The 24,373-nt window shown below is 44.7% G+C and overlaps 1 protein-coding gene across 2 annotated transcripts in view; it reads right to left on the bottom strand.

The window, feature by feature from the left end:
- Window positions 1-24,373, bottom strand: part of tp63 (tumor protein p63) — a 91,762-nt gene that overhangs the window by 17,754 nt on the left and 49,635 nt on the right. Inside the window, exons 3-9 of one of the 2 annotated variants that reach the window (XM_052017327.1) lie at window positions 15,103-15,289; window positions 13,914-14,029; window positions 13,380-13,489; window positions 12,703-12,839; window positions 11,205-11,290; window positions 10,372-10,496; window positions 997-1,623 (exon numbers count right to left, since the gene is read on the bottom strand). In XM_052017327.1, the coding sequence (XP_051873287.1) occupies window positions 1,527-1,623; window positions 10,372-10,496; window positions 11,205-11,290; window positions 12,703-12,839; window positions 13,380-13,489; window positions 13,914-14,029; window positions 15,103-15,289 (858 nt within the window). In that variant the 3' untranslated portion in view covers window positions 997-1,526. Of the gene's footprint in view, window positions 1-996; window positions 1,624-10,371; window positions 10,497-11,204; window positions 11,291-12,702; window positions 12,840-13,379; window positions 13,490-13,913; window positions 14,030-15,102; window positions 15,290-24,373 lie in introns of those variants that run through there. The other variant, XM_052017328.1, reaches the window with a different exon arrangement.

The following is a 24,373-nucleotide window of genomic DNA, read 5'->3' on the forward strand; positions in this document are numbered from 1 at the left end:
CGTTCAGAAAGCCTGAGGCTTTGGGGATCAGGAAACTTTGAGATTTAAACATCTGTTTTCAAAAATCCCTGAAAACCACTCTTTTGGGTAATCAGTTAAAACGTGAAAGAGATCGTTCCAGTACTCCGTGTTTAGCCAGCACTATGGTTTAGCTTTTATGTCACATACAGACAAGATATCTACTGAAGCTGGCAAATGGGCTCCTGTCTCAAGCTGATACCAAGCTCATGTAACCACAACATCAGAAGAGGCAGCATCTCCATCACAAATTTTAATTTTAAACTCCATAGAGCAGTCACTCTGACCCTCCTAATGCAAAGGTGCGATTGCTCAGAGGCTGTTTATGCAGCTGGCCTCTGGGAATTCTGGCTGCACAGCAGCACAATCAGTGGTTCAACTGCAGGCAGGGAATGGGGCCAGGCTATTGTAAAGGTATATTTTGTCCTCACTCCTGTATTACCATTACAAATTGCTGCATTTGCATTTATAATGAGACTGCCATTGTAAATGTCACATTGCAAAGTGAAGGCTGCGTATATGACGCTGTGTGCCTGTGACGCTGCGTGCCTGTGACGCTGCTGCAAGTTTTTCCTCTGTGCTTGTGTACATGATAATAAACTCGACTTTGACTCTTCACGGTAGAGGAAGTTCGTACAGACAGCAACAATGTGGAAAATGTTCAGAGGAAGTGGGTGTAAGACACATGAAATAATTGTGCCCTCACAGGTGACCTGCTAATTACACTGAGCAGCTACTTCCTTTCTCTTCCCTAACCCGCCTCAAATGAAACACTTGTGGGTAAAGTCACCAGCTTGGGTTCAGATAGCTTCAGAAGACAAAGCCAGACATAGTTTCACAAGACTTGCCCAATTCCTTAAACTTTCAGAAATTGCACACCCTCAGTTACTCCACATTTTGTGGTTTTGATTCAGTGTACCGATTTTCTTTAGTGTGTGAGCAAAACTGGTAAGATTAACATTTTCTGCCCAGGTCCTCTGGTTTAAGCTGAGGGCTTTACAAGAGTGGGTGGTTGGTGTCTTTTGGTGAATTATTTGGGAGTTTACAATGGCCAGCCCACGACGTACTGAATTCATGGAGTTTGACAGCACAGATTTGAACTTGTAGCCTCTGCCTTGTTAATCCAGAACCATAGCCACCTGGCATTTTGTTACAGAAGCAATCACTAAGTGTCGCGCCGCATTGCTGGACCGGAACTTAATTCACATCAGACGGGGTGCTACAGAAATAGCTGCTTAAAGATTGCGAGAAGCAGATGTTGAATATTGAAACTGGTAACAAGTGTTGACTGAAGGACAGCAGCAAGTGGTGAGAGACTGGGAAGACAGACCACTTTACACATCAGTGAACCCAAGCCTACAAATGCTGGGGCACTTGGAGTGGAAAAGGTGTCCTCTTCTAAACATTCCAACTCAGTTCTTGGACAAGTGCCTTTTACAAATAGTGGATAGGTTTGAGCTATGGTCTCTTCGCTCCACCCCCCTTTTTCCAAGTTGTGCAAGGGTTTTTCAGTCTGTACACAATCGTGCGTTTTTCTCCTTCATCAACAGCCTTTTGCCAGTGTTTGACTCCAAGTGTTCGTTTTGAAAGCAGGCCTTGAGCAGACTGGAGAGAGGGAACCGGAGAGAGAGAGAGAGAAAGAGAGAGAGAAAAGTAAACACGGATAAGGATTGACAGAATGGACCCCAAGCCCTACACCTGCCCACCTCCGTGACCGTTTCATTTGGAACGGAGAATCAATTCCAAATGATTTATTTGTGTAGTCTAGAAGAGGGATCAAATCTCAAGCAACCCAGCGAGCAGCGAAGTTACTTGATAAGAGTGCAGCACAGCAAGTCAGGAGGATTTAAATTTCACAATCCTCCCATCAATCACAAATACCACTCTCTGCAAATTCCCTTGGTTTCATTGTCCAATGCCCACAAAACTTACCTAGCCTGGTCACCTGATACTAATCTGTTAGTGACAGGATGGTCGTGCTACAGTGCCGTGAGAGTTCTGAGATTGGGCGCGAGAACATAGAACACTGCGAAAGGGTTGGATGGCTTGGAATTTGTCAAATGTGTTCAGGAAAGTTTTCTAAATCAATATATATAGGTACCAACGAGAGAGAATGCAATACTTGATCTCCTATTAGGGAACCAGACAGGTCAGGTGACAGAAGTATGTGTAGGTGAGCATTTTGGGTCCAGTGACCATAAACGCAATTAGTTCAAGATATTTATGGATAAGGACAGGTCTGGTCCTTGAGTGGAGGTTCTAAATTGGAGAAAGGCCGATTTTGTGGAAATGAGAAAGGATCTAGGTAGGGTGGATTGGGATGTTATTTTCTGGCAAGGATGTGCTCAGTAAATGGAAAGCCTTCAAAGACAAAGATTTGAGAGTGCAGAGTTTGTATGTTCCTGTCAGGATTAAAGGCAAAGGTAACAAGCATAGGGAACCTTGGTTTTCAAGGGATATTGGTGAGCTGGTTAAGAAAAAGAGAGAGGTGTATAGCAGGTATAGGCAATTAGGAACGGATGAGGTACTTGAAGAGTATAGGAAATGTAAGAAAATACTAAAAAAGGAAATCAGGAAGGCAAAAAGAAGACATGAGGCTGCTTTGGCAGATAATGTGAAGGTAAACCCAAAGGGTTTCTACAGGTATATTAAGAGCAAAAGGATAGTAAGAGACAGAATTGGTTCCTTAGAAGATCAGAGTGGTCGTATATGTGTGGAGCCTCAGGAGATGGGGGAGATCTTCAACAGTTTTTTTGCATCAGTATTTGCTCAGGAAACTGGCATCATGGATATGGAAGGAAGGGAAACAAACACTAGTGTCATGGAACATATAGAGATTAAAAAGGAGGAGGTACTTGATGCTTTACAGCAAATAAAGGTAGATAAATCCCCAGGGCCCGACAAGATATTTCCTCGGACCTTGAGAGAGACTAGAAATTGGAGGGGCCCTGGCAGATATATTTAAAATGTCCTTAGCCACGGGTGCGGTGCCAGAAGACTGGAGGATAGCTCATGCTGTTCCATTGTTTAAGAAAGGCTCAAAGAGTAAACCAGGTAATTACAGGCCAGTGAACCTGACATCAGTAGTGGGTAAATTATTGGAAGGTGTTGTGAGAGATAGGACATATAAGTATTGGGACAGCCAAGGGTTGATTAAGGATAGTCAGCATGGCTTTGTGCGTGGTAGATCGTGTAACGAATCTTGTGGAGTTTTTTTGAGGAGGTCACTAGGAAAGTAGATGAAGGTAAGGCTGTGGATGTTGTCTACATGGACTTTAGTAAGGCCTTTGACAAGGTCCCACATGGGAGATTAGTTCAGAAGGTTCAGTCAATGGGTATCCATGGAAAGGTTGTAAACTGGATTCGAAATTGGCTGAGTGGGAGAAGACAGAGAGTGGTTGTGGATGGTTGTTTCTCAGATTGGAGGCCTGTGACTAGTGGTGTGCCTCAGGGATCTGTGTTGGGGCCATTGTTGTTTGTTGTATATATCAATGATCTAGACGATAATGTGGTAAATTGAATTAGTAAGTTTGCGGATGACACTAAGATTGGAGGCGTAGTGGACAGCGAGGAAGGCTTTCAAAGCTTGCAGAGGGATCTGGACCAAATTTAATGCAGACAAGTGTGAGATGTTGCATTTTGGAAGGACAAATCAAAGGAGGACATACACAGTAAATGGTAGGGGACTGAGGAGTGCGGAGGAACAAAGGGATCTGGGAGTTCAGATACATAATTCCTTGAAAGTAGAGTCACAGGTAGACAGGGTTGTAAAAAAGGCTTTTGGCATCCTGGCATTTATAAATCAAAGTATTGAGTGTAGGAGTTGGAATGTTTTGGTGAGGTTGTATAAGTCATTGGTGAGACCAAATTTGGAATATTGTGTGCAGTTCTGGTCACCAAACTACAGGAAGGATGTCAGTAAGCTTGAAAGAGTGCAGAGGAGATTTACTAGAATGTTGCCGGGTCTTCAGGAGTTGAGTTACAGGGAAAGATTGAGCATGTTAGGACTTTATTTCCTTGGAGCGGAGAAGAATGAGGGGAGATATGATAGAGGTTTACAAAATGATGAGGGGCATAGACAGAGTTAATGCAAGTAGGCTCTTTCCACCTAGATTAGGAGAGATAAGTAGCGAGAGGACCATGGCTTTAGGGTGAAAGGGGAAAGGTTTAGGGGGAACATTAGAGGGAACTTCTTCACTCAGAGAATGGTGGGAAGTGTGGAATGGGCTGCCATCTGATGTGGTAAATGCGGGCTCACTCTTAACTTTTAAGAGTAAATTGGATAGATACATGGACGAGAGAGGTCTGGAGGGGTATGGGCTGGGGGCAGGTAAATGGGACTAGCAGAATAATGTTTCGGCACAGACTAGAAGGGCTGAATGGCCTGTTTTCCGTGCTGTAGTTTTCTATGGTTCTATGATTCTAACAGTACAGCACAGTACAGGCCCTTCGGCCCATGATGTTGTGCCGACCTATATAAATCTTATTCCATTCAATCTATCCTCCTCTCTACTTCACCTCCCATAACCCTCTATTTATCTTTCGGCCACGTGCCTTATAGTCTCTTAAATGACCCTATCGTATCGGCCCCTACCACCATCCCCTGCAGTGCAGTCCAGGCACCCACCACTCTCTGTGTAAAAAATCTCCCTCTGACATCTCCCTTAAACTTTCCTCCACGCACCTTAAGCGAGTGACCTCTAGTATTGGCCATTGCCACCCTGGGGAAAAGATGCTGGCTGTCCACTCTGTCTATGCCTCTCCTAATCTTATACACCTCTCATCCTCCGTTGTTCCAAAGAGGAAAGCCCTATCTTGCTCAACTTCTCCTCATAAGACATGCTCTCTAAGCCAGCTTAAACTGTGTCTGCCCTGTAACTGCAAATGCCACAGTAATGTAGATGAATAAAGGATCCACAATCCGAGTTCAGTGTTTGAACACTTAAGTTGTGTGGAACAAACCATGGCAATGAAATGTCTGGCCTTTTTTTGAAGGGTATGGCTTCTAATACACCAGCAAAAGTTGCTGAGCATAGAACATTGGCCCAGTGTCACTGGGTGCGGTGAATTCTTTCCTTCAAACATTACTTAGGCCACAACCAGAATGTTTCGTACAGATTTGGTCACTGTATTGTGGGAAGGATAGGTTGCGGAGGATTATGAGGATATTGCCAGGAATATGGAGGTTTAGTTATGAGAGATTGGCTAGATAAAGTTTGTTTCTTATAAACTGGAGGAGGCTGAAGGAAATTAAACTGAGGTCCTTCAAATTACATGTACAAGTCTTTCCCTGGGTAATGAATGGGTTCTGTTTTTACAGATGTTCATGTCGATTTTGCCCATAATTCAGAAAGTACACAGAAGTCACTCAATATGGTAACCATGCCTCCACAGTTTGGAACAAATGGCAGCAAAAGTACTAAGGCTGATAAAAACAACCATTGCTACAAGTGGAGAGAGAGAGGAAATTATTTCATAGGAACGAACCTGTGTGCTTGTGTTGGACTTTTGAATTTAATAATATTGTGGAAGCCTGTTCATATGTAGGGCCCTACAAGTCCATAAATTGGGCTTTCCTAACCCAGGGATGGCCTGTATGGTTTACTCAGTTGTTGACGGCTGTGGGAGTCGCGGGCTAGAACAATATTTATTCCCCATCCTTATTTGACCCTGACCATTGATTGCTGGGCCATTTCAGAGTGTAACCACAAGCCAACCACATCACTGTGGGTGTGGAGTAACAGACAGGCCAAGTTGGATAAGGACAGGAGAAATCCTTTCCTGGAGGACATACTGAACCTGATAGATTTTGTGACAATCCAGTAGTTTCATGGTTACAATTACTGATCAGCATTTTTTACTCCAGATTTATTGGAATTTACATTTCCCAGATGTTGGGTGGGATTGGAACTTCAGGAGCAACCTGATTTAAGTATGTCAAATTATGAGAGGCATAGATAGGGTAGATGGTCAGAGTCTTTTTCCCAGGGTGGGAACGTCAAATCCTGGAGGGCACAGGTTTAAGGTGAGGGGGGAAAGTTAAAAGGAGATTTATGAGGCAAGTTTTTCTTTTTACAGAGAGTGGTACATGCCTAGAACTTGCTGCCAGGGGAGGTGGTAGAAGCAGATACAATAGCAATATTTAAGAGGCACTTAGACACATGAACATGCGGGGAATGGAGGGATATAGACCGTGTGTAGGCAGATGGGATTAATTTGGATTGGGATCATGGTTGGCACAAAAATTGTGGGCTGAATGGCTTGTTCCTGGCTGTACAGTTCAGCCTCAACCCCTCATAATTTTGTAGCCTTCAACTAAATCTCCCCGTCTCTTTGCTCCAAAACCAGCCCTCACCCAGACCCACCCTTCTTCTTAACTACGCTTCTCTGACCCCAGCAATGGTCTTGTAAATCTTGGCACCCTCTGTTTGACTGAAATGAAGTGAAGAGTGCCACTTACTGAACTCAGGTGAATGTATGATGGAGAATCGGTACAACATGGTCAGCATTCAGAACAGATCAGACTGAAGGGCTGATGTACCTGCTTTGTCTAACACTGAGACCCAGAAGGGATCAACTCAAATTCTGCCAAGCAACTCAGTGCAAGTTCCAGACTCCAGTCGGCACCTTGTGGTGAAAGATACAGCCTTCCTCAGGGGTTTGAGCAAGTGTGCCAGTGGATCCATACTCAACACCCACTCCCTCCTGACTATGTGCCAGCGGATCCGTGCTCAATGCCCACTCCCTCCTATGTGCCAGCGGATCTGTACTCAATGCCCACTCCCTCCTGACTATGTGCCAGCGATCCGTACTCAATGCCCACTCCCTCCTGACTATGTGCCAGCGGATCTGTGCTCAATGCCCACTCCCTCCCAACTATGTGCCAGCAGATCTGTACTCAATGCCCACTCCCTCCTGACTATGTGCCAGCTGATCCGTACTCAATGCCCACTCCCTCCTATGCGCCAGCGGATCCATACTCAATGCCCACTCCCTCCTATGCGCCAGCGGATCTGTACTCAATGCCCACTCCCTCCTATGTGCCAGCGGATCTGTACTCAATGCCCACTCCCTCCTGACTATATGCCAGTGGATCCGTGCTCAACGCCCACTCCCTCCCAACTATGTGCCAGCAGATCTGTATTCAATGCTCACTCTCTCCTGACTATGTGCCAGCAGATCCGTGCTCAATGCCCACTCCCTCCAGACTATGTGCCAGCAGATCTGTACTCAATGCCCACTCCCTCCTGACTATGTGCCAGCAGATCCGTGCTCAATGCCCACTCCCTCCTATGCGCCAGCGGATCCGTACTCAATGCCCACTCCCTCCTACGCGCCAACGGATCCGTACTCAATGCCCACTCCCTCCTCGTAGATATCTACCATTTGTACTCGGGGGCAAGGCTGTTTCTTCAGAAATAAAGATGAAGCAGACTGGTGAGTGAGAGGGAAGCAGCCAGCATTTCAGAGGTTGACTGACCCTGCCTTGTACCTGCAGCACTTGCACTTTGATTTCACATTGACAGTCACAGTTTCTCTGTACCTTTGGTCTGGTTTGCGCACCTGTGGTTTTAAGTACAGCCCCAGGACGTGAGACTGCTTGTTGATCATTACAAAGCAGTCATTTGATGCTCAGTTAGCATATTCTGGCTGACTGGCCACCCATAGACCCTCAACCAAACACACCGCAGAGAGCAGGTGAGGCAGAGTGCTTCCAATGGAAGCAGATAAGGCAGTCATACACACAGAAACACAGGCCAATCGTGTCATCATCATGAAGGTGAAATCAAAGGAGAAGTGACAAAGTACAAAAGAAACAGCTAGGGCAACAACCAGCAACCAAAAGCAGTAAACAAGAGGAAATCAGACACTTGATGTTGAAGATAAGGCACCCCACATCAGCACACTGTAGCATTTTAACATAGTGCAAGTTTGACACAATTATGTGATTCTAAAGATAAATCTCATCCTTCAAAATTGCCTCCTTCAATTACATGAACAGCAACTCCCCCAAAGCTCAGGTAAATGAAGTAACCAGACAGAGCAGTTGTAATAACATCACACAGGGGTGAGGCCAGAAGAGAGAAAGGAGAAATTTTGATGAACATGGGACTCTGGATGAGCTTTGTGGCCCCCATCATGTTTCTGAAGTTCAGTGCATGTAGATTAGAGACTGAATTCTGCTCAGTAAAGTGCAGCTTCTTGTGAAGTGACAATCCCTGGGATTGCTGTACAATTAGCTAATTCTAAAGTGGTGGCCATTATTAATGGTTAATGGTTACCAGTGCCTGAAGCTCAGGCTGGGCTCAGCCTAGAGATGCGGTCATCACCACGTGGTCTTCAGTCCTAAATGAAGGTATTGTCCAGTACATCACAGGCACATCCCTCCCCACCAATGGAAGTATCTACATGAGACGCTGCCTCAAGAAGGCAACATCCATCACCAAAAATCCCCACCATCCGGGCCACGCCATTTTCTTGCAGTGACCATTGGGCAGGAGGTACAGAAGCCTGAAGTCCCACACCACTAGGTTCAGGAACAGCTAATTCCCTTCGGTTCTTGAACCAACTGGTACATCCCTAGTCACTACCTCAGAATAACAACACTATGACCATTTTGACCACTTTACACTACATTAGGCTTTGTTGTTTTCCTCTAATTGTATTCTTTCTTGTAAAAATTGTATATAATTTATATTTAGTTTATGTTGTGTATCTGATGCGATGTGTTTGTGATGCTGTTGCAAGTAAGCTTTTCCTGTGCATATGACAATAAACTTGACTTTGACTCTGTCCTAATGACTAACCCAACAACAACTGCCAACTGGGATCTCAGCCCAGTTGGTAAAGGGACTATTCATAACATTCAACATATTCCTAATATTCCTGTATGTCATGTGTAAGAGTTTCATATTTTCTGCTTACCTAGGCAAGAAACTTTCAATAGCATACAAGTTTCCAGGGTGTAACCTTGAAGTTAGGTCAATTGCTACACCAGCATGGAACATTTAGAACACAGAGTGAGACCACTGGACTCATTACCTCTCTATCAGCCTTTGTTGGTTTCTTTGAAGTAATTTGAAAATATAATATTCTCTGAGTAATCATTCTCTTTTGCAGTATTTCAATGCCCAGCAATTCAGGACACACAGACCTTTACTCAAAAACTTTGTTTCAATCCCTTAGTAGTTTAAAGTGATGATGCTCTCAACACCAATGCATCAACTCTTAGCCTGCCCTGTCCAAAACAAATAGACCCAGATCAGAGTCAGAGGTATACAGCATGCAAATGGGCCCTTCAACCCAACTCGTCCATGCTGACCAAGGTGCCTTCCTAAGCTAGTCCCATTTGCCTGCACTTGGCCCATATCCTTCTAACCCTTTCCTATCCATGTACCTGTCCAGATGTCTTTTAAACATTGTAATTGTACCTGCCTCCACCACTCGTTCCATGTACCTACAATCTGTGTGTCTTTAAAACTTTCCCTTCTTAATTTAAACCTATGCCCCTAGTTTTCGATTTGCCCTACCGTGGGGAAAAGACTGTGACCATTCACCTCTTATCTAAGGCCCTCGTGATTTTATAAACCTCTATAGGGTCACCCCTCAGTCTCTCTCGCTCCAGCGAAAACAGTCCCAGCCTGTCCTGTCTCTCTTTGTAACTCCAGCCCTCCAGTCCTGGCAACATCCTTGTGAGTCTTTTCTGCACCTTCTCTAACTTAATCGCACCCTTCCTATAAGCTGGGTGACCAGAACAGCACTCAATATTCCAGGTGCCATCTCACCAACATCTTGTACACCTGTAACATGACATCCCAACTCTTGAACTCAATGCATGGCCAATAAAGGCAAGCATACCATACACCTTCTTCACCACACTGTCTACCTGTGTTGCCACTTTCAGGGAACCATGTACTTGTACTCATAGGTCTTTATGTTCTCCAGTACTCTCCAGGGCCATGTGTTTGTTCTGTTCTGGTTTAACTTCCCAAAATGCATCACCGCACTCGTCCTGCCTCTTGCTACTCTGCAGTCTTTGGGAGCCCTGCTGCTCATTAGGTAGGGCCTATCGTATGTTATTCCTCATTCAGTGGGGATCCTGACAATACTCCCCATATTATGGAGGTCCCTGATCACCTGTACTGAATGCAGAATGGATTGACTCAAGTGACTATGAAAGCCAGTAAGAAACCTCCAGTAAGCCTGGAGGTTTTAAGGCAGTAATTGAGTTATAGGACCCAAATGATGGATGGATTATACTGCACTCATGTCTACTGGGATGACTACCACAGAGCCTGCCGTCAGGTCTTATCCCCTATGTAGCGTTGAGGTTGTAATGGTTTGATTACTCACTGTTTCTGCAGCAGATGCTGCTGCTGCTGCCGGTAGCTTTCAATTGTGTGCTGTGGCAATAACTGCATCAGCTCCAGTGACTCCTTAATCTTCAGTAACACTTCGTATGTCTCCCGTCCCCTTATCTGCAAATAAAAAAATACACCATACTTAGGGTTGCAGCTGCCACAGCAACAATTGCCAGCAGTCACAGAGGTTGCACAAGCTGAGTCAGTTCTCAGTCACGTAGATCAAAAGGATTTGGCTTCAGTGAAATTGCTGGAGGAGAGAGGCAGCACAAGCATGGAGACGTGCAGCCACAGGTCCTGCCAAGGGTGGAGGATCACACGATAGACTGAGTAAGCAGGTTAGAGGATACAGCTTGAGCACAATGCAGAGGGGTATCAAGGATTCACAACATTGTGTTGAAGTGCTAAGAAGTAAGGAGCTTACAGCAAATGGCAACATCAAATTCGGCTGTGCATTATGGGAAAGATCATGCAACATGATTGGAAGGGAAGAATTTTGGAAAATGGTGATATATAAAACAGTCGGCATGGACATGATGGGCTGAAGGGCCCGTTTCTGTGCTGTACAACTCAACGGCAAGCCTCTTACCACCTACTCTGTAACTGGTGACATTTACTGACGATACAAAGCTTGATGCCAAGGTGAAAACACTGCACAGCAAGCAAGATGGTAAAATGGAAAATCCCAGCAGAAAACTAATACTTCACGTTTCCCACGTGAACGAGCATGTATTCTTGGGAAACTGTTTGGCACATTTAGTTGAAATGGTATTCAAGTGGAAGTACACACAGAATTGGAATTAAATTTAAACACTGGAAACCTACTGGTAAATAGAAGAGCTCCTCATCGCCTGGGCGCCTTTTCTTACTACTAATGGAGGCCACCTGGATCCCCTGGTTCACATGACGGACTGCAAGAGATATTAGGAGCTTTATTAACTGCTTGGGTGCAAAAGTATCAGGACATGAATATCATTATCACCTGCCTCTATCACCCAAGGAAGCACAGTTGGTAAAATTACCTACAGCTGCTTTCCAAGTGTTACTGCTAGGGTTTCAATGGCAGTGTAACCCTACTTGTTCATAGTTCCAACCCTGATTACCACAACTTCCAGCAGCAAAGCTGGGCATCACTAAGGAAATTTCCAACCAGAGGTTTAGCATGGAACAGGTTGACAGAATGCCACATGCTCACAAAAGAAAATCAATATACACAGTAGGAAGTCAATGTCTCTGTAACCAGGGTTTTCACAAGCTTCTCACCATACGGAACCATCTTGAGGAGAGGGGGTCGCTAGAACCATACAGCACAAAACAGGCCCTTCGGCCCACCGTGTCGTGCTGTCCATCAGACCACCCTCACACTACCTAACCCCTTCCTCCCGCATATCCCTCCATCTCACATTCCTCCATATGCCTATCCAACAAGCTCTTGAACCTGTTCAATGTATCTGCCTCCACCACCACCCCAGGCAGTGCATTCCATGCACCAACCACTCTTTGGGTGAAAAACCCACCTCTGACATCTCCCCTGACCCTCCCACCCATAACCTTAAAGCCATGACCTCTCGTCTTGAGCATTGGTGCCCTGGGAAGGAGGCGCTGACTGTCTACTGTATCTATTCCTCTCAATATTTTATATACCTCTATCATGTCTCCTCTCATCCTCCTCCTTTCCAGTGAATAAAGCCCTAGCACCTTAAGCCTCTCCTCATATTCAATACTCTCTAATCCAGGCAGCATCCTGGTAAATCTCCTCTGCACCCTTTCCAACGCCTCCACATCCTTCCTATAATGAGGTGACCAGAACTGAACACAGTACTCTAAGTGTGGCCTAACTAGAGTTTTGTAAAACTGCATCATCACCTCGCGGCTCTTAAACTCAATCCCGCGATTTATGAAAACCAACATCCCATTGGCCTTCTTAACTGCTCTTTCCACCTGTGAGGCAACTTTCAATGAACTGTGAATATGAACCCCCAGATCCCTCTGCTCCTCCACACTGTAATCTATTCTGTAATAGTCTGCTCAGAGCAACAGGTCACAGAAGCAAAAAACAAGCTGCTGGAGGAACTCAGCAGGTCAGGTGGAATCAGTACTGATGGAGGTTCACGACCCAAAACATTGAATATCCTTTTGCCTCTACAGGTGCTGCCAGACCCACTGAGTTCCTCCGCAGCTTGGTTTTTGTTCCCGATCCCAGTATAAGCAGTCTCTTGACTCTAGTCAACAAGTTACAGAATCCTACCTCATCCGCCCCAAACTCTGGTGGAAACTACAAATGAGAAAGGCCAACATTACCAGCAGTCCAATGGTCACTTACGCCGTTTGGTGCTGTCAACACCCTTTGCCCCCTCGGTCACTTGCTGCTTGCGGATGCTGTCCTCATCTGCCTTACGGTCACGGCCAGGACAAGCACAAATACGAGCTTCAAAGCAGCGGCGTCCGAGAACCTGGCCACTGGACACAGGTGAATGAGACGTGAACTTTAAAATAAAACTCTCCAAGCATACACAATCCAGTGGCTGTATAGAGGAACCAAGACTTTTGGTTACAGATGCTCACGTCCAACACCATGGGTATTTTACTGTCTTAAAGACACAAGATAAATGCACAGTGCTGTTGTTAACAGAAGCAGAGGACAAGCTGTACAAGCAGCCAGCACGAACTCCTCTCCATGAGGACGCCTCTTTCAGTTGGTGAGCTGGCCTGCATCAGCCACCCCCCCTAGCCCGTGGAGGGCAGGCGATCAGCTCCTGCACCTCTGCAGCATTGCTCAGAAAGTGACCAGCAGCAACACCAAGTCCAGAATAGGGCTTTCAGCCTCCACTTGCTCTCCTCCTCTGTTCCCTTCCCAGTCTTCCACCCCTATCATAGCAACTGTGAAACACAGAGCAGAGGTCCCAAGCTGGAAAGCTCATTAAAGCAAACAGCTGAGAGTTAGGAAGCCCATTATGGTGAGTTTTTGTAAGCTGATCTATAAGGAGCTGAACTACTTACTCCCTGTTCTCCAGCGTTACGATGATGAGGATAGGGCGCCGGTTCATTCCTCCAACACAACTGCTGTTACACATGAAGTTGTACAGTATTGTAGTGAACTCCGTGCCAACCTGGTGCAAGGTGAATACAGAAAGATGTGAATCTAGTGCTCCAGCAACACGAGGATGTAGTTTGGTCACACTGGACTTTGCCTGATAATAACTTTACAGCCTTCATGCTTACCATGTAGTTAGGGCAAGTACTTCGCGATGTTGAACATTTGTTTAACATATTTCTAACCTTTATCAACAGGTTAAAACAGATAATAGCAGATAAAATGTCTGATTTATACACTGGCAATTTTTCTTGGAACTGAATTCAAACTGGATGGATAAGACAAGCTGTTGGTTTACTTGGTGATACAGGCTAATAATCACCAACAATGTGTGCAGCTTAGTCCCAGAGCCAGTGTAAAAGCCAGAATCCAAGCAGAAACTATGGGGCTGCTTCATTTCTAAACCAATCAGCAGGACTGGGATCAAAGGGGCATCTTACCTGTGGTGGCTCATAGGGCACCATAACACTTTGTCTCCCAGTGATCGGGTCCTCCACGTACTGAGCATGGCTGCTCCCCTCCACTCGAATCAGGTGGCTGGGTGGGGCCACTTGACCTACAAGAACAATATTCCAGTTGAAAGGGAACTAAAAGGGAATAATTCAATCATTTAAGAACTAAAACACAATTATATTTCCTTCAATGATTCAGGCATCCATTCAAGATGTACATGGGGGAGAGGAACCTATCGTGAGGAATTTGCAATTCACTATCTTATTTTTCATATCAGAGTAATAAACCATTTTACAGCATCAAGCAGAGCAGCACAGTGGGCTGCAACCCTCCCACCTATCACTGCAATATATGCACGCATCTAGCACAGCAGCTAATATTACGGACATTAGCAGCCTGCAGCCCTCTGCTGTTGTATAGCACAAAGCTGGTTGCTGCAGCTTTATCAGCATATATTCTCCTTGTGAAAAAACCCAGAACTGTCCTGATGATATTAAGAAACAGATATAAAAAGCAGCAACCAGGAATGGCACTATTGCATGCATTGCACAGCCATCGGCCCTCCACATTCATTCACCATAAGTCCATAAGATATAGGAGCAGAATTAGGCCATTCGGCCCATCAAGTCTGCTCTGCCTTTCAATCATGGCTGACTTTTTTCCAACCCCAATCTCCTGCCTTCTCCCCATGAGCTTGTAAGCTCAGCCCGCCACTGCCATAGTCTAACTGTTCCCAAACTTAATCACGTGACTCCACGTGGAAAGTTGATCCAGTAAAAAAGTGTCAATGGAATCAAAACTTATCATTCTGATAAATGGTGATAATTAATTAGAAATCTTCTGGTATTTTCTGCCTCAACTTCTGAAGCAGCAGTCACTCAATGAACTGTTGTCTTGAGTGTTTTTGAACCTTTCGAGAAGGGTACTTGCTGGATGAAGCAGCAGTTACTGTGTGGGCATCACTAATGACTGGCCTTTGTGTCAGGTACTGGGAAGAGGCGGAACAGCCCTGCATCACTCCCTCTCCACATGACTCACAAGTGACGTGATGTGATGTGATGTGATGTTGCAGCTTGCAAACATTCCACTCAGTGTGATATTCTGAATGACCCAATGTGCCTTCCCACTCCCAAATACCTTGAAGATGCTGATTCAAAAAAACAGTCAGGGGTTTACCATCATTGAATTCTCGACTGAGCTCATGGTTTGGGCAGCGTTTCACCACTTCAGTGACATGCTCTGCCTTCTTGTACACAGGCATGGCTCGGATCACAGCTCCTTGTGGCGGCTGTGTCATCACTTTGATCTGGATGGGGCAAGTCTTGGCAATCTGACAGTACAGCTTCTTCAGCTCTGGAGAATACTGGAGGAGACATGAGAAAGACAGGGTTGGGTCGTTAAGAAACATAGGCAGCAGCTAATTCACTGTGCAGTTTCTAATTTTATTTGTTCATTTAGCGTAAATGAGAATCTCATCAACATGGATTAGTAGATAATATTTCAAAAAATGCAGGATTTCATAAATTCTTGATTATATTTGAACTGAAACTTGACAAGTACATACAGTGCCAATAACCAAATTCATCAGGAGCTCAGTTTACAGCATTGCAGTATCAATGCATTTGAGTTCCAACTCACTATAAGCTGCTGATAAGCTTGGGTGTACAGAGGAGTATCTGTAAAACTAGTAGGATTAGTGTAATGAAGACACAGGATGAAGTGGATGAACAACCTTCACAATTTCACATAGGATGTACCTGTCTTCCACTGACCCACCCTGTTTATGGTGGCTACTGACATAAAAGAGATGAGGGGAATACATGGCTAACAGGTGCACAAGAAGTTGTTCCCAGCCCTTCTTCCAACTCTTGACACCTGTTATTGTGACCTTAGATTTATTCAGAAGCTTCTGTTAAACTTTCTGGTCACAATTAAGTCTTTAACCTTCCAGGTATTATGTGAAAATCAAAAAACTGCACATGCTGGAAATGTGAAACAGAAAATGCTGGAAACACTCAGCATGTCAAGCCACAGCTGTGGGAAGAGAAACAGAGTCAAAGTTTCAGGGTGAACACCCTTCGTCAGAACTGATTTTATGACACTGCCGATCACTACCTTTTCTACACACTGTTAAACTGATTGAATTTTTTGAGAAGGTAACAAAGTGTATTGATGAGGGCAGTGTGGTAGATATTGTCTACATGGACTTCAGCAAGATCTTTGACAAGGTCCCACATGGGAGACTGGCCCATGGCACGATGGCGAATTGGATCCAAAATGGGCTTGGCTATAGTCGATAGAAGATGATGGTAGAGGGTTGTTTTTGTGATTGGATGCCTGTGACCAGTGGTGTTCTACAGGGATCGGTGCTGGGACCCTTGATGTTTGAAATGTACACTAATGATTTAGAACATAGAACACTACAGCACAGTACAGGCCCTTCAGCCCACAATGTTGTGCTGACATTTTATCCTCCTCTAAGATCTATCTAACCCTTCCCTCCCACATAGCCCCTTATTTTTCTATCATTCATGTGTTGACTTGGATGTGGATATAGGAGACATGTTCAGTAAGTCTGCAGGTGACACAAAGATTGGTAGAGGTGTTGAAAGTGTGGAGGGCACTCTTAGGTTACAGAGTGATATCGATGTATTGGTGAAATGGGCTGAGAAATGGCAGATGGAGTTTAATCTTGATAAGTGAGATGATGCATTTTTGAGAGTACTAATGAGGCCAGGAGAGAAAACATGAATGGTAAGGCTAGGGAGTATTGAGGAACAAGGGGACCTGGGTGTGAAAGTCCAAGGATCCTTGAAGGATGCAGCGCAGGCAGGTAACTCGGTTGAGAAGGCAGATGGGATGTTGGCCTTCATTAGTCAGGGCATTGAATACAAGAGCAGGGAGGTTATGAGGGGTATAGATATGGTAGACTGCAAGAATCTTTTCCCCTTATTATAGATGAATAAAACTAATGACATAGATTTAGAATCAGAATCACGTTTATTATCAGTGAGATAGGTCATGAAATTTGTTGTTTTGCGGCAGCAGTACAGTGCAAGACACAAAAGTTACCAAAAATAAATAAATAAAATGACACAAAAGAGGAATAATGAGGTGGAGTTCATGGACCATGCAGAAATCTGATGGCGGAGGGGAAGAAGCTGTTCCTGAAACGCTGAGTGCCTCTCTTCCTGTACCCCCTCCCTGATGGTAGTAACGAGAAGAGGGTATTGCCCTGTATGGTGAGGTTCAATGATGGATGCTGCTTTCTTGAAGATTTCTTTGATGGTGGTGAGGGTTTTGCCCGTGATGGAGCTGGCTGAGTCTACAACTCTCTGCAGTCTCTTTCGATCCTGCATACCAGGTGGTGATGCAACCAGTCAGAATGCTCTCCACTATACATCTACGGAAATTTGCAAGAGCCTTTGCTGACATATCAAATCTCCTCAAACTCCTATTGAAGTAGAGCCTTGGCATGCCTTCTTAATGACTGCATCAATGTGTTGGGCCCAGGATAGATCCTCTGAGATGTTGACACCCAGGAAGTTGAAGCTGCTCACCCTTTCCACCGCTGACCCCTCAATGAGGATTGGTGTGCGTTCTCCTGATTTCCCCTTCCTGAAGTCCACAATCAATTCCTTGGTCTTGCTGACATTGAGTGCAACTGACTGTTGTCTCCTGATAAGGAAGTCAAGGATCCAGCTGCAGAGGGAGGTACAGCGGCCCAGATTTTGAAGCTTGTTGCTTAATACTGAGGGGATGATGGTGTTGAAAGCTAAGCTGTAATCGATGAACAGCAGCCTGACGTATGTATCGCTGTTGTCTAGGTACTCCAAAGCCGTGTGAAGAGCCGGTGAGATTGCATCTGCTGTAAACCTGTTGTGGTGGTAGGCAAATTGCATCAGGTCCAGATCCTTGCTCAGGCAGGAGTTAAGGAGTTAATTCTAGCCATTTAGGGTAAGAGGGAAGAGATTTAAAAGGGATCGGGGAATGGTGAGTACCTGGAATGCACCACCAGAGAGTGGTGGAAGTAGAATCACTGACAGCATCAGCAAAAGAAAGCTAAAGAGTTTATTATCAGCTGAGGAGAAGTTGCTGCTCAGGGAGGCTCCAGCACAGAGGACTGAAGCTGATGCTGACAGGGTTACTCCCTGCCAGCATCATGTTGCTGACCTGCCTAGTCTCCTGTGCATGCAAGCAACGCTTCATTGAAAGCCTTTCAATTGCAGAAAACCCAAATCCATCATAGCAGCAGGTGTTTTCTCAGGGTTTTCAGTCTGTGAAAGGACTGAGAGTGTGAAGGGGTAGAGGTGTAGAGTGTGACAGTTTTGTTACTGCCATGGTTACTGTGGTTACTCCACCCTGGCTTGGAATGATCTACTGAGTATGAATGTGGCAAAATTTAACACATTCATGACCAAGCGTGGTTCACAATTTGAAAGGTTGGCAGGAGGCCTGAAACTGTTTGCTTTAAAAAGGTGAATGTGTGTGGCACTCACCTTAACTGTATCATGCATCTGAATCCAAATCTCAAATTAATGCTGATGCAGGATTTCGACTTGAAACATCAACCATTCCTTTGCATCCACAGATGCTTCTTGACCCATCGAGTTCCCCAGAAGTTTGTTTTTTGCTCCAGATTCCAGCACCCGTGGTCTCTTGCCGCTGGCCTTCAGCAGCATGATTCCCAAGGTCCAAAGCATCAAGTTGCTCCTATTCTACAGCCTTTGAGCGGTTTCTTTAAAATGGCTTTTTGACCAAGTTTTTAATCATCTCTGTCTGATTGGCTCAAAACTACTGACCTCAGAATTTATTTGATTGCTATATTTTCTAGTGCATTGTTCCGTTCAGCTACGTGAATGCCAGCAGTTTCCAGTGCTCAGGTCCTTGTTGTTTTCACATCTCCCCCACTGACATTTTCTGACACGGACAGCCACGTAGCAAATAATGGAAAATGCTGCCTTTCGAACTTTTTTGAACTGCCCCCACCCTCCCGCCAAACCACACACTCCATCTTCAAACATCTGCAATCTCACACGATACACAGCCCAGTCAGTATAATTTAGCACATACACAGACCAGAGTCAATATAGTTCAGCACACAGAGACACCTGTACAGCCCAGCCAGCAGGATTAACCTGTACCGAAACACAAGCAAAAGAAATGCAGAGAAGTAGTGTGGAATAGCCTAATTCATAAATAAAAGTAATATTTGCAAAGAAAAATGTAACCGGGGTTTACTTCTCCTCCCTCTCAATTCATTCATATCCAGATACCTCACCTTGCATTGGCAATGAGAAAGCAGTGTGTAAGTAGAGCACTAACACGAAACCCTGGCCCAGAAGTGTGCGTGAACAGGAGCGTTCACGTAAAATGCCGAGTTGGCCTTGAGGTAGGTGATGGCAGTGAACATGTGGAAAGGCCGTGACTGAGTAATAAATGACTTGAGCATGGACCATTACCTTGAAGCATTTCATCATGTAAATCCCCAAACACTGACATACTGGAGGCATACATAACTTTTATTCCCTCTATGATTGCTGCACCCACAGCAGAACACTTTCTAACTTTGTTAATAACTAAGCATTGATGTACAACAATGACTTAAATGTTCATTCAACCATTAATCATACTTTTCAGCTGGTTGGCCTGACTCATTCAGACATCTGGAGTGTATAAACTTCTCCACAACCAATACTCTGGGCACTTGAATACCCCAATATTTGGCACTGTTGGCAAAGGCAGCTCGCAACTGAGCTACACAAACTAGGATGTCATTGGTCAGATTTGGTGGCAACTAGGAATATACATTTGTCTCACTGTCCGTGGGCTCAGTTGGTTAGAGTTTCTGCTTTGAATTGTTCAGTGAAATGGTCCCAAATGTCATCTCTAGCTAATGCTGATTTCAGTTTGTTTAAATTAACTTCACAGGGCCTAGGCATTGTGAACAACGCCAGCACTTACCCCTCATCTCTATCTGCCTTTGAGAAGGTGGTGATTTGAACCCCAAAGCTCATTCAGTGAAGGTGCTCTCCAAATTGTTGTTGGGTAGGGAGTTCGAGCATTTAAATCCAGACATGTCGGCAGAACAGAATGCTATAATTTGCTTTGGTGGGCTTGGATTAAAAGGAAACAATTTTTCAGTCAGCACTCAGCTACTGATGACTAACGATCTACAACAAAGGTGCACTTCATGCCAGACAGATTCTGCCTGAGTTGTGAAATCTCATCCTGTGGCATTGCTCTTACTGTTACATGAGGACTGGCCAGTTGAGGGAGTTACAAGGTATGCATAGAACATGGATCGCTACAGCACAGGAACAGGCCTTCAGCCCATAATGTTGTGCCAAACTAACTAAATTAGTAATTTAATGCCAAACTAAATTAATCCCTTCTGCCTACACAAAGTCCATCTCCCTCCATTCTCTGCACATTCCTGTGCCTATCTAAGAGCCTCTTAAATGCCTCAATCGCATCTGCCTCCACTACCACCCCTGGCAGCACATTCCAGGCACCCACCACTCTCTGTGTAAAAAATTTGCCCCGCACATCTCCTTTGAACTTACCCCCTCTCACCTTAAATGCATGCCCTCTGGTATTAGACATTTCGACCCTGGGAAAAAGATACCGGCTGTCTACCCTATCTATGCCTCCCATAATCTTATAAATTTCTGTCAGGTCTCCCCTCAGCCTCCACCACTCTAGAGAAAAGAATCCAAGTTTGTCTAACTCTCCTCACAGCACATGCCCTCTGATCCAGGTATAGTAGCACAGTGCTTAAGTTACTGGACCAGCAGCCAGAGGTCTGAACCAGACATGAATTCAAAACCCATCACTGCAGCTGAACAACTGGAATTCAAGTTTTAAGAATCTAGAATTAAAAAGCAAAACTACTTTCATTAATGGTGACCATTAAAATAACCTAGGTAAATCAATAATGTCCATCAGGGAGGGAGATCTGCCATCGTCTGGCCTCTATGTGACTCCAGACCCTTAATGCAGTTGACTCCCAAATCGTCATCTCAGATCAAGAGCAATGAAGATGGACAGTAAATGCTGGCATGACCAGCAAGGTCCACATCCTGCGGGCACGCACGGTAGTGTAGTGGTTAGCATAACGCTTTACAGCGCCAGAGACCTGGGTTCAATTCCAGCCACTGTCTGTAAGTAGTTTGTATGTTCTCCCCGTGTCTGCATTGGTTTCCACTGGGTGCTTCGGTTTCCTCCCACATTCCAAAGACGTACGGGTTAGGAAGTCGTGGGCATGCTACGTTGGTGCCAGAAATGTGGCGACACTTGCGGGCTGCCCCCAGCACACTCTATGCAAAAGATGCATTTCCCTGTGTGTTTCGATGTACATGTGACTAATAAAGATATTGTAAAAAAAGACAGTTCAATTTTGCCCTCAGTCACCTCCACAATAAACTCCGCTCTGGAGTTACAAAGTACTGGCAAGGACCAGAACCCTGGGCTGATTGTAGCTTCTGTAGTACACAGACCCAGTCCACACCATAGAACCCCAAACACAGAGCCAAAAGGAACTTGGAACCTGCTAGTTTCACGGAGCACAGTTAGGTTGAGACATTCTCCAACAACAGAGTCATAGAATTATACAGCATGGAAGAAGACCCTTCAGCCCAACATCCAAGCTGACCCAAGATGTCTATCTGAGCCAGTCCCATTTGCCTGCGTTTGACCCATAACCCTCTAAACCTTTCCTATCCATGTACTTGTCTAAATGTCTTTTAAAGATGTAATTGTACCTACCTCTACCATTTCCTCTGGCAGCTCGTTCCATGTACATACCACCCTCTATGTAAAAGACTTACCCCACAGGTTCCCTTTAAGTCTTTCCCCTCTCACCTATGCCCTCTAGTTTTAGAATCCTCTACCCTGGGGAAAAGACTGCGATCCCCTACCCTATCTATGCCCCTCATGATTTTATAACCTCTGCAAGGACATCTGCCTGCAAACAGACCACTGGTCATTTACTACTCAGCAAGTTAGAACATTTTGGCACACAATGCCAGCTTGCGTCACCCTTCATAGAATGGAATATCTCTGTGCAAAATTAAAACTCCAGCCATTTTATATGCTGAATTTTCTTAAGATTCAGATTCTTTAAATGGTTAAATAAACTTGAAACCTTACCTTTCCTTTAATGTGTATTCAACATCAGACTCAGTTAATCCCATATCTGAGAAAGGGTCTCAGACCTGAAACATTAACTGTTTCTTGCTGCTCTCAGGTGTTACCAGCATTTTCTATTTTACCTCAAATCACTTTTAAAATGAAATGTTCCTGGCTCAGATGGCATTTTACAGCTATTTAATCCAGAGGACTGACACTGACCCTACCTGTTGAGTGTCAGTGTATGCACAATACCACACTGGGCCCTCAGTGTATGGCTGTGCCTCACACAGGATACTTTCTTTGCCATTGGACATGCATTACACATCATGGAACTCCTTCGAGAAGATTCAGCACACAGCCTCTCTTAGTGAAAAGGCAGCCCTGCAGAACACTATGAATCTGAAGCCTGGTTTCCTCCAGTTCCTGGTTAATGCAGGCAATACTGTTGGTAAGTGAGACCCTGGGCACCACATAAAGGGGAAAAAACACACACCAAAAGCAATTATGCAGAAGATTACAGCACCAGGCAATATGTAAAGATGAACTGAAGACAAAGCTACAAGTGTGAGTTGTGTTCAGTGGGTAGCACTCCCACCTTTGCGTTCGAGCTCATTCCAGGGATTTGAGCATGTCTGAGCAACGAACGTGATGTAGCATTGTACCACCACTGATGCTGTCTCTCACATCAGCTGTTCCACTGAGCTCCCATCTCGTCTTTCAGTTGTGCCCTATGGCAGGAGTGCAGGAGAGTTCTCTAGGTGTCCTGACCAATAGTTATTCCTCCAAAGCACTAGTACAAGTTCACTGGCCACTAACTGCATTGCTGTTAGTGGGATCTTGCTGTGCACAAGCCAACCAATGTGTTTTGTCCATTGTAATTGTGATTACTCTTCAGGAAGTACTGGATAATCCAAGTCTTTTTTTATTATTACATTTATACTTGAAATGTACAAACCCAGACCATTGACTGGCAAGGTCCAAGGATAAAAGAAGTAGGTTCCAGGTACAAGCAATGAAAGATGCTTCAATTTTAACACCAAAATTCCTTGCACTTTTAAATTTAATCACATCAACTCAATCTATAATATTCTCTAATAAATGCAAGATAAGCTGCTGTCGGGAAGGATGGGCTTAGTTATCGAAGCCCATTAAAGTTTCCTGTTCCACCGGCTGTGCCAGTAACTCTATTCCTCAGTTTGACCTTATTATATTTCATAAGCTTTCAATAAATAAGGGTGTAACACTGCTCTCTGAGCTGTTTCACTTGTTTACTTGTGCAGATGTCATGCACACAGATACACTCCTGGTTTAGCAGACAGATTTTCACCTAATACTGAGAACTCCAGTCACTGGCTCGAGGCTGAGTAAAAGGCTATCAAAGGAATGGGGTACAATGTAGATTACGAATAATTTACCACATTTAAGGTTGCCTGATTCAAATCAAATGCAGTTCACAGATTGAGATTTGCAAGGTAGAGCTGGATTTTTTTACGTTTTAGTGTTTGGCAAAATTGGTTAGTTTTGTTTACAGAAAAACATCAGCCAAGAGATACACCAGCTCTCAGTCTCTCGAAGCACAATGTGTTAAATACTTTGTTAACTTTTCCAAGCAATGTTGCTGGAGGGAGTGACTTGCAAATTTGCACAATCTCCATATCAACCATTTGCAGTACTTCTCCCACTTTCATACCACATAAACAGGACACCAACATTTGTACTACCTCAATGCACTGTGTAATGAACCGATCTGTATGAATGGTTATGCAAGACAACTTTTTCACTGTACCTCAGTATAAGTGACAATAATAAACCAATACATCTTACACCTCCAGGCATTTATCAGGGGAAATGGCTACCTATACAAATTACTAACCATGCCTGCAATGTGTCACAAATCATTTTCAAAAACCTCTGGCAAATACTTGGTGTGAAGCTGGTGTGTGAGTGGCAGAGTTCTCACTGCGGTGCTTCTGTTGTCAATACGGCTCAACATGGGTCCTTCTGCTTGATTCAGCGAGATGGCCGATGGTGCTGCTGCTGAAACAATTAGCGGTGTCGTGCCCTTCCTCACACTTCCTCCTCATTTCAGACGGTGTCTGTGAGTGACACTGGTGCTGCTCCAGAAGACTAGAATGGATTTTTTTTATTCATGCAAGGGAAGTGGGCTTCACAGGCTGAGCCAGCGTTTAATTGCCCGTCCCTAATTGCCCTTGAGGTGGTGGTAACGAGCTGGCTTCTTGAACCGCTACAGTGCTTGAGGAGTAGGTATACCCACAGTGCTGTTCGGGAGAGTGTTCCATGATTTTGACCCAGT

Source organism: Pristis pectinata, chromosome 6 (assembly GCF_009764475.1).
Source record: "Pristis pectinata isolate sPriPec2 chromosome 6, sPriPec2.1.pri, whole genome shotgun sequence".
NCBI classification, from domain to species: Eukaryota; Metazoa; Chordata; class Chondrichthyes; order Rhinopristiformes; family Pristidae; genus Pristis; species Pristis pectinata.